Source organism: Mya arenaria, chromosome 12, assembly GCF_026914265.1.
Source record: "Mya arenaria isolate MELC-2E11 chromosome 12, ASM2691426v1".
NCBI classification, from domain to species: Eukaryota; Metazoa; Mollusca; class Bivalvia; order Myida; family Myidae; genus Mya; species Mya arenaria.
In genome coordinates, this window is record NC_069133.1 from 17650539 (window position 1) to 17661783 (window position 11245).

The 11245-nt window shown below is 35.2% G+C and overlaps 1 protein-coding gene across 1 annotated transcript; it reads right to left on the reverse strand.

The window, feature by feature from the left end:
* Nucleotides 1–446: 446 nt before the first annotated feature.
* Nucleotides 447–6812, reverse strand: LOC128212041 (uncharacterized). The gene is made up of 8 exons (XM_052917284.1): nucleotides 6683–6812; nucleotides 6474–6497; nucleotides 4857–4964; nucleotides 4541–4638; nucleotides 4306–4420; nucleotides 3867–4037; nucleotides 1326–1489; nucleotides 447–641 (listed from the first exon to the last, which is right to left on the reverse strand). The coding sequence occupies exons 1-8, from the start codon at nucleotides 6750–6752 to the stop codon at nucleotides 543–545; spliced, it is 849 nt and encodes a 282-aa protein (XP_052773244.1). The 5' UTR covers nucleotides 6753–6812; the 3' UTR covers nucleotides 447–542.
* Nucleotides 6813–11245: the final 4433 nt, after the last annotated feature.

The following is an 11245-nucleotide window of genomic DNA, read 5'->3' on the forward strand; positions in this document are numbered from 1 at the left end:
AGGTCAAGAACAGCATTTGTCAAGTGTTGTGACAGCCAGTCAAAAACCTGCGGAATGGGTCACGTGACTAACAAAATGGCGGCCGTCATGGTTATTACAATTATATTCGAAGATATAATGGACATTCTTTGAAATCTTCGAAAACCGCTCTTACGGATACATAATTTGATCAGCAGTTCCCGGTTACGGTGGGGTCGTTCTATTTACAGAATTGGTGAGAAATGAAATAAAGTATTTTTAGCAAGCTATGAATGAAATAATGAATTATTGGTGTAAATATAGGTAAGGAATTGTCCTGCTGTTACAAGCGTATGCTTTTCAGAGTTCATTTGCAAACATAAGTTAGGATTCATTCAAGACTGAATCCTTTCATTAGCCCGAATCTGACAAACATTCATATAATTCATTCACTTTTTGACGAGGGACTTTTGATAGAAGGCAATATAGACATTTTCAGTTTTTTATATAAGTTTTTATAAAACATTGTAAATTAAACACACATGCTACTACAGTCACAATTTTAATATAATTAGGTTGTAGAACTAGCAAGTATCAGCAAGGGCGCTGTCGGTTAGGTAAATGTGCAGTGTTGTAAGGGTTCCCCATGTCCCCAGACAGGTTGGCACCTCCGCCATAAATTGCTGTAATATAATTGTATTAATCATAAAATATACTAGTAGATTGAAATATATGTATGCATTCGTTTGTCAAAATATAATTAAACAAGAACGAAAATTAATTGTATGTTTATCAAAATTTATTATATAATTTACCGTTGTTTATAGTGAGTTATCAGTGAAAATAAATTATATTGCACTGTTTCAAACAGTGAAATAACATTTTGATATTTTTCACTGTTTTGAAATTTTAGCCCGCTCTCAATTTCAAATCAAACGTCAGCGCGCACAGAGCTGGGACACAAATTAAACAACGTCATTTCCGAAATGATATTCCGTTCTCATACAAGTTGGCGTGCTTTCTGAAAACAACGATAAACTGTCTTTTTTAGGCAAATGATAAAAGAAAAATGTTCGTTTTAGTGTACGATCGAAATAAAGTTTACCTCGTGAACACCAAAAGTAAATATTTCGATCGTTGCCACGCCATTCATTCAATATGACTTTTGGTGTTCACTCGATGAAATTTATTACGATCTTACACTGAATCAAACAATTATCCCCTATGTATTGACGCTATCAAAATCAACGGCGAGATTTAATACTGTTATCTTTACTCTATCTCCTCAACCTTTAAATTCTATTTACAATGATAAAAATAATGTGCTATTTTTCGTGAACTAAAAAAATAATTGAATCAAAAGTTACCGCATATGTGACCGCCGGGGGATGTTCCAGGCGACTGGAGGCAGTAATGTCAATCCCATAAGCCCAGCCAAATCCGTTGAGAACGCCACCATTGTACAGTAGAAACATAGGGAAGAAGTCATTACAGTCCATGCCCTTACTCAGATTGTACCAGAAATGCTTTCCTGGAAAAAAAATCAAATAAAACAGTTGAATATTACTGCAGATAGATAAAAAAAATCACAAGCAAACCGTTCGATGTAGACGGTTTAAAGGTACTCGCTCATGTTTTTGGACCAAAAATTACTTTTCCCGTTATTTTATCATTATTTTACACTATGATATCGAAAGTGCAGAAAAAATAGTTATAGTAAAAAAGAAAAGTCAAGAAAAAATAGAAAAGAGACGTCTATACCATACGGCAACCAGGATTCAATTTGTTGATATTTTTACCTCTTAGCAATATATTGATAACATCACGTGATATCAATCAACCAATCACGCAACAACTAAGCTGTAATCAAGTCATAAAACTGGTGGTCTTCAAAAACGATATTTTAGCGAGTACCAATACTTGCTGTTCCAGGTTTTGGTATCTAACGCTTCTAATGATTTGCCACATTGTGTTTCGTCATACCAAAAAATAGCGCATTTTACGGGAAAAAAACATGATCGAGTCCCTGCTGCTTTGTTTATGAAATAAATGCATTAACGATGTAATGTGTGCCTGTAAAAAACAATTCTTAAAAAAGTAAATAGGAAGTCCAGTGAATGGAATATATTTGATATCTGAGTAAAAGCTGCACTCTCACAGATTGACCGTTTTGACAACTTTTTTTGTCTTGGAATGCGCCAGTTTTTGCATAAATGTCTGGCAGCCAGTGATACAAGATTGGTTACAAAAGATCAGATCGAAGTTTTTAATATTTACGTTCGAAAACGATTCAAGAAAAATGAAATTTTCTGCAGTTTCCCAAACAGTTAAAATCTGTTCTATTGCGAGTTATCTTATATGACTGAATTGACGGCATTGATATCAAAGTTAGCTGATTCTGAGACAATAGCTGATTCTGAGACAAAAACTAAACATAGTGCCAAAGCTGTCAATCTGTGAGAGTGCAGCTTTAAAACCCCAAGTACGTTGTCCTTAGGCTTTAAAGCTGCAATCTCACAGATTGAACGTTTTGACAACTGTTTATTTTTTGTCTTGGAACGAGCCAATTTTTGCGAAAAAGCATGAAAACCAGTGACATAAGACTGCTGACAAAAAATAGATCGTCGATTTTTATATTTTAAGTTCAAAAATTGATGTTTTATGCATTTTTCTTAAATCGTTAGTAACGGTTTAAGCCATAGAACATTACTTTTCGAAAGGAAAGAGGAAAATCTGCGATCTGATCTTTTGTCAGCAATCTTTTATCATAGGTTTGTAGATATTTACGCCAAAAAATGCTCATTCTAAGACAAGAAATAAAAAAAGTTGTAAAATCGGTATATCTGTGAGAGTGCAGTTTTGACTAAACTCTAAGTCGATCAATGCAATAATTTGTATTAAGGCTAATATGGAGTTCCGTTACCACGTAGACATTGATGTGTAAGGAAGCAATTGAATTAAGGGTATAAAAGTATTAATGAAAATCCCAACTTGCACCAAATCTTTTTATCGGACACAATGTGCCCTAAAACTTTAACCAAGTTCCAAAGTCAATCAAGGGCCATAATTTGTATTCAGGATGATATGGAGTAATGATACATAATTGTGTGATGACCCAGAACAACCGTGTGAAGTATAAAGTGAATTGAATGAAGAGTACTAGAGTTATGAGAGAACATGCCAATTTTCATCAAAACTTTGAAGGGACGCCAATGCACACGCAAACGCCGACACTTGGGCGAGTAGTATAGCCCTCCTTATTCTTCGAATAGTCGAGCTAAAAAGCTATCATTAAAAATCATACAACATTACTGGTTGTAAAGTTTGGATCATTTTGGCACAGACAAATACATTCATATAGTAAAAGTACTTCTGGATGAAAATGGACTTTCAATGCACTCTGAATAAGTAATAATTCGAAAAGTAGCTCAACTCCTATAGTAGCACATTATACCACGAAGCAGAGCATACATGTTTATCCTTGCCAAGAATATCTCAATAAAGTAAACATACATGGATTGGCATTCCCGCTCAAATGTGTATTGAAAAATGCAAATTCTTCATAAAATAATCTAACACAAACAAGAGCGCTGCTGAGCGAACGCCAAGACTCATCTGCTGTTGATTTTTTTCCAGTCAAACAAGTGGCATAACTCGACAGTTGCTTATATTCATTATAGGCCATGCTTTGCAAGTGCAGTGTTTCAGATAAAAGTTTTGCCACAACGACATCGACACCGATGACGGTACAAGAAACTTAAAAACAGATGAGCTGAAACCATTCTATCGCAATGTATCAATATATAATCGCTTGTTTCACTATCTGGAAATCTGCAACTGTTTCATAGCAATAACGTTTTCAGACGTTAAATTTTTAATACTGTTAAAAGCACCAAAATAAAACTAACCCATAGAAGCAAAACATTTTCCCTCTGTCCATGCACTGGTTCGTGCCTGTTCGATTGTCATCGGGATCTGCACAGTGCTGCTTGGGGTGGTTCCGTTTTGCACCCATAACCCTGTACCGGTGCCTTCTTGGTGAAAGTCGGCTTCTGTGCGCCCTGTAGTGCATACTGTGTCTGCAAATGTAATTTTATTTCTTGTATGTGGGAAAGGAGACTTAAATGTTCTTGATTTACCTGGATAAAGCTATTTAAGCAAGTATCATATTGCATTTGAATTATTGTGTCAGAGTTTAAAGATCCCCATGTTTCGCATACGGCTCTCGTTGTGTTGTTTGAGTATGCATGTGCGTACGCGCTACTTTCGTTCGGTTGCATTATTCATGCTATTATCTGTAACATTCATTAACCTTTTTCCGTTGTATCTTCATGTACATGTTTCTACCTGATGGAATAAAGTATGCGGTGCTATGATAGTTTCCGCCCTCTTCTACCAATGGGTGAGTCTGCATCTGTGGTGCCGGATAATTATTCTGGTTCGGACTGGTATTTTTATCAAACTGAAAAAAATAAATAACTTTTTACATTTGAATCAAAGTATCAAAATATCTTACAACTATCATGAATGGATGCACAATTAAGATTTAACTTAGGTGGACTAGTCCAGAAGACGCACTTACTGCGGTCTGTATGCCAGCAATGAAACCATTTACATCGTAGAGTAGAATCACACCCAAATCACTGTCCTTCCAGAATCGCTCTCCGTTGAAATGTGCACCTGAAGTTAATATAGCGATATGATTTTGGGGTCCATGAAATTTTAATTATGTCATTGAAAATTGCCATAAATGTACGCTTTTGCCGAGATACTTATAAAATGAAAACAAGTGCACGCCAGCATTACCTTAACGTTTGCTTCATTGTTGGCAAAAAATATAACTTTATTATGTCTAAAACATAAATAAACGATGTATCTATAAATGCACGAGTGTTTACCTTGGCAACCAGCACCTGCGTCCTTTTTGACCCATCCCTGGTGTAAAGCATCTGCTTTTGTTCTCGGCACATCTTGGAACGACGAGAAGGGATTAAGACCCCATGTTACTGAAAAATGACGTATGATACATACTATATGTCGTTGTGCCTACAATTAAGAATAGTTTCCATTAGGCCACATAATATGTAGTTGCGAATATGCTATCATCATTTACAGATGAACATTTCTCCCACCTCAGATAAGTAGACCAAAATTTTTTACCATGATAGAAATTCTTAACTTGCCCACGGGCAAAAATAAAACGCCCGTATGGAACTTCTTTTAAATGGTCATCACATTGTAATTACCTCCCTTGATAAAGACGGTCGTCTGTAGCATCATAGAAACCTTGTCTTGTTGCAATATTAAGAATGCTTATTAATTATTTCTCGCTTCAAATGTCACTATAAAAAAAATCAAACACCTTTCAAGAAATAAAGCTTCACTCTCCTCAGAACTATTTAAAGACCGATTTCACTATTAACATAATCTGAATCAATGCGCGCATATCCATGACAACCACGAATTCACATTTCCATAACCTCGTTTCCGCAAAACACCCTACGCTCGGGTCGGGATGAACCTATCCTCTCGGCGATGAACGATATTAATAATCTTTACAGATAAACAATTGATATTACATATATAGCAAGCTAAAACGTATGGTGGCATATAGGTGCAGTAGAATAACCTGATAGCGATCGCGAATTTTTTAGTGTTTACCACTTAATTTTTTCGCGATAATTATCTTATATTCGCGATACTTTTCTGATAAGATAAATATCACAGGATTAAAAGCAGGCTTGAAAGTGCCCGGAATGGGCACCTATTACCCTTTAGCTATACAACACTAACAGGTTAACTAATTATGATTTGTGAATTCAACTTTATAAATAACGTAATAACTGGTTAACAAGATAAGATTCGTGCCACCATAAAATCGTTTTGTTGATGAATTTAACGCATTTGTTCGTTGCGCGGGAGGACACATGAGCACATTACGTAAAGCACGAGAGCGCTTCTTTGAAAAATAAAACCCTGCCTTTTGTTGAGTAATTTGCAGAGGAGTATTTATTGAAAAAAACAACAACTGTGTAGTAGTTTTTAAAGAGAGAGTAATGAACATACATTAAAAAATAGTTGGTAAATGTGACGTCGTATATCATTGGTTAAATGACGTTGCGCTAATCCAATCAGAGCGCAATATTGAATTGAACAAAGACATCATGATCCATTACGGGTAATGCAATATAAACGTCAAGTTTTTTGTCAACAAAGGACACAATTTACACAAAAAGGTAAGTCGTTTTATGATGACACGATGCTTACCTTGCTTATATTACAAATAAATGTAACTGCGATACATAGGGGTACTACCACAAAGCATATGATAATTTTCAGAATAATGATATTTGAAGTATTGCTTAAACATGTAAATTATTTTTGGATGCACGGTTTCTTTAATCTTTGATCCACAAGTAAATAAAATGTTCAGTTTCACACTTTTAACATGTTTATCAGTATCTATTTGATGATTTAGAGTCCTTCTAAATATTAAAATAGAATTATTATGTTACCTTTCAAACCATTCCATTTGGATTCTGAAATGAAAAAAAATTGAATGATTATCATTATATTTTCGTTTTAAACTGAATCGATTGATATCTATAAGGAAAGTCATAAAAAAACTTTAAATTAGTGTCTTTAAGAAATTAAGTAATTTTGGCACTTGGTTTTACACAACAAAAACCCAGTAACAAATATAAAGAACTTTAAATTGTCTTACGGTCTCGGCCAAATAGAAATCCTTGGCTGGTTGAAAAAGCAACAATCACTAATAAAGTTATTTTCCACATATCTGCTTCTAGTAGATAGTAGTTATGTCCCAAATATTAAGAGTAAACGGCTGTATTTATACTGTTTATGAAGAAATTCTTAAGGATCCGCGAACGGCGGTATAATTTATAACCTGTAACCCATTTAACACCTTTCTTGTCATTGTTGACTGAATATTTTCGTTACTGAGTAAATGATCAGAAAAGGAAAATTTTCATGATTGTACTTTGTCCTTGACTTGGATCCCGCATGCAGTAAGCCCTTGCTGACACTAGAACGTCCTAGTTTTTCACAAAAAAAAAGTTCTAGTACATTTCTTTCATCAGCTGATGTTAGGGTTATAATTTATAATTTTTATAATTTAAATAAAATAGATAAAATCTTAATGATTAATTAATAAATGTAATATATTTATTATGTATATGAATCACAAAAAAACTGTATAGTTTACGTGTAATAAATTCTGTTCTGTTCTGTTCTGTTCTGTTCTGATTAAGAATGGGCGGAGTGAGCGTAGAGAAAGAGCCATTCTTACTCATTAAGATTTCAGGTAATATAACTGACCGTTTGAATACAACCTCATTGCCGACACAGCATTGAAGCTTCAGCGTGAGATCAACGTAATCAGCGAATTCTGCTTGACCACCGGTATGGAGATTAACTTAGACAAATCAAAGATAATGGTCTTCAGAAATGGTGGTCCGTTGAGACATTATGAAAAATGGGCATACCGTGATAATCCTATAGAGATCGTAAACTGTTACAAATATCTCGGTGCTTATTTTACTCCTAAATTGTGTTGGACAAAAACGAAAGAAATATTATCCCTACAAGCAACCAAAGCCGTGAATATGATTTATAAATATCAACGAACATTCGGATATTTTGAATACAATGATATTTTCAAATTATTTGACACTATGGTGAAGCCGATACTTATGTATTCGTCTGAACTGTGGGGATATGAAATAAACCGTTTTTGTGAGAAAATACATGTGCAGTTTTGTAAACGCGTAGCTTCATTAAATAGAAACGTAGCGGACCTATTTGCCCTCTCGGAGTGTGGACGCTATCCTTTGTTCGTTTCGACTGCACATCGATGTGTTAAATATTGGACATTACTGACCCAGATGAGTGACAACCGCTACCCTAAACAGTGCTTCATCATGCTGCGACAGTTAGACGCGGCTGGAAGAATCACATGGGCAACCCACATCAAAGCGCTTTTATACCGATACGGATTTGGATATGCATGGGAAAATAACGGTGTAGGAAATGTAGATGCATTTTTAACACTTTTTAGAACTAGACTTATTGACTGCAGTAAACAGGACCTGTTACATAATATAAGTGCATCTCCGAAAGCCTTGTGTTACAAGATTTACAAACGTAGCATTGACGTTGAACCCTATTTGCTAATTAAATTACCGTACGTGCTCAAAACATCGCTAGCGAACTTTAGATGCTCGAGCCATGATCTCATGATTGAAAAAGGAAGACATATGAACATTGAAAGAGACGAACGGTTTTGTAAATACTGTGCAACACGATCCATATTAACTGTAGAAAATGAAGTGCACTTCATGATTGACTGCCCGTTATATAGCGATATTCGCGACCAGTTTTTAACTTTTATAAACATTTCTCATCTCAATAGCAGAGATGCGTTTCAAAAAATTATGTCTGATAATAATAGGCATAATATATTGCTAACAGCTAAATATATCACAGCTGCCTTAAAAAAGCGCAACCAATATTGTAGCTTGTAAACTGATATATACTTTCAAGGAAATGCAACTTGTAGTTATACATTTGTCTGCTTTATTTAACCCATGTGTAATTACCAAATGACTGTTACATAACAAAATCTTAAGTTATATAATCAATGTTACAAATCGATTATCTATGTGATTACATAAATGATCATATAAATAGCTTGATACTGTAGAGAACGTGTACTTTTACCATAAACATTATTGCATCGATTATATATCTATCTAATTTTGTAGATATGCTTGTACATAAATATTTCGTTTATTCATTATCTGTACTTTGGAATGTGTTAACCAATGCGTAAAAAATCAATCGAATTGTGTAAATATGTTTATACACGACATCACTCTATATACTGCATGATATTGTATGCTTGTATTATGGGCTGGAGGCCTTATATATTACAAATAAACGACTACTACTACTACTACTATTGGGTGACATATTGGCAACGCAAACTCTTTTACGCAGGTATTGGATATCAGATGAGTGGCAGTGGGCGGACCTTTACACACCCGCGAAAGTTGCCTAGCTGCAATTTCATTGGCTGTAAATGTAGGTTGTATTCTTATTATATTTTGCTGTAAATGTGTCAAAAACGAACAATTGCAACAGTATGTTTTACTTCAGATTCGGACGTTCTCACATATCAGCCTTTGTTAGGTATTTTCCCATTACTCTATTAAAAATACACGAATGCGCTACTCACTCTATCAAACCCTAACCAACAAGTGCAACTTAACAAATTTATCTTCTGTATGGAAAAGAGGAATAAGTACCCAATATTATAAGTTACTGGGTTAGTAGGTGACCCGGTATGGGATATATAGGGGAAAGGAAACCATATCGGGTGAGAGTGAACCCGAATATGGTTTCCTGCGCCCCGTATATCCCATATCGGGTCACCTGCTAACCCCGTAACGTATACATCACGTCGACAACCTGTTTACATGTTTAAATGTTTCATTCGGAAAAAAGACGACATTTTGGTACGATATACAGGGGCGTAGCCAAACTTTACTGAATGTTACGCACGAAAGGGGGAGGGTGTTGGTGGGGGAATATCCCTGTAGCCGTAGGGGGGTTCGCGGGGATGACTTGCCAGGGAAAAAATGGAAAATGGAACTAACAGGTTGAGCACTGATGTGTATTTGGAAGGATTTATAGGTTCGAGGCCGCCGACTTTGTAGTCACCAAGTGATTGATTTAGGCTCAGTAAGCTATCCCTTTATTCTGATATCAATATTTAGCTTAGCCCTCGACTTTGATGCCATTTTTGGCCAGATTTATTTTTTAATTTTTCAGATTGATGTTTTACACATGCGTAAATGCGTAATGCTGGCTACGCCCCTGATATAAATTTGGTGACCCAATATGGAGAAATATTAGGTCACCGCGTGCCAGTCCTGGACCAATGGCGTTGCGTCATTTATGTTGGAGGCGTGATACATACTCATTCGTGTGTGCGGGTAAGCGCACAATATGGGTTGTTGCATTTTTATTTGAATGCCTGACCTGTTTAACTCAATTGAATTTAATTATCGATATTTTGGCACTTTTTAATTGGAAAATTTGTGACCACGTAGCCATTACTTAAAAAACGTGTAAAAAGGCTAATATGCTCTATCTGTACCTAAATTAAATGTTGTTTTTTTATCAATAAAGTCAGATGAGTTTAAAATGATAATGCATTAAAATCATAAAAAAATGCAATAACCTGCATGTGCGCCTTTAAATTAGAACATCAGACGATTCTATTCTGGGAGCAAAAGATAACCGTTGATTTTTTTCAGTTTTGGGGTGACATATATAATTGTCTCCGAACTGATTCATACTTACATTTAAAAACAATTTACATGGAATTCCTCATTCTCCTATCGCCGAATATTGCGGTAAGAGTATCTTAAAGCTGCTCTCTCACAGATTTACCGCTTTTACAACTTTTTTTTTAATGTTGTCTTGGAATGAGCAAACTTGTGCGTAAATTTCTGTGATAAAAGCAATCTAGTGATAAAAAACTAATTCCTTTCCAAAATTAATATTTTATGGCTGAAACCGTTACTAACGGTAAAAATGCATAAACATCAATTTAAGAACATAAATATAAAAATCTGCAATGTTATGTTTTGTCAGCAGTCTTATATCACTGGTTTATATGCATTTTTGCATAAATTGGCTCGTTCCAAGACAACAAACTTGCCAAAACGTTCAATCTGTGAGAGTGCAGCTTAAATCTGTGATTTCTTCAGTTCCGCGGTGAAAATAGGTTTGGCCCCCATTTGTTTTATATTTCGCAGATTATATTAATAACGACCATCTGAGGTCAGGGGCCGTGATAACAAACAGTCTCAAATCTGAGTTCAGACTCAAGACTCAAAATTGCAAATCCTCATTTCATTGTAACTTTCCAGCTAGAAAAGCAATGCTGGTGAATTTTGGTGAATTATATACTATTATTTGAATGTTTTACTGTTATTTAAAATATGTTTTTGTAAAAAGAATGGAACAAAGATGATTTTTGTTTCATCATAAAAATGCTTTTCTGAGTCTGAGTCTAGACTTGGACTTGAGACTGTTCGTAATCATTGCCTCTGGGTTCGTCATTAACAGTGAATCATCGTTGTTGTTGTTGCTGCTGCCGTGTTGTTGTAGATGTAGAGTTTATAGCCAAGGGGTTGTGTGATTGACAACACCAACTTGAGATCATTAGCATCTTCAATAACATGAACACTTGCACACA

Coding starts and splice junctions, on each gene's coding strand:
- LOC128212041 (XM_052917284.1), bottom strand. CDS start 6,752: ATGTGGAAAATAACTTTATTAGTGATTGTTGCTTTTTCAACCAGCCAA. Junction 4,639..4,856: donor CGCAGGTGCTGGTTGCCAAG/GTAAACACTCGT, acceptor TATTAACTTCAG/GTGCACATTTCAACGGAGAG. Junction 1,490..3,866: donor AAAATGTTTTGCTTCTATGG/GTTAGTTTTATT, acceptor TTTTTTTTCCAG/GAAAGCATTTCTGGTACAAT.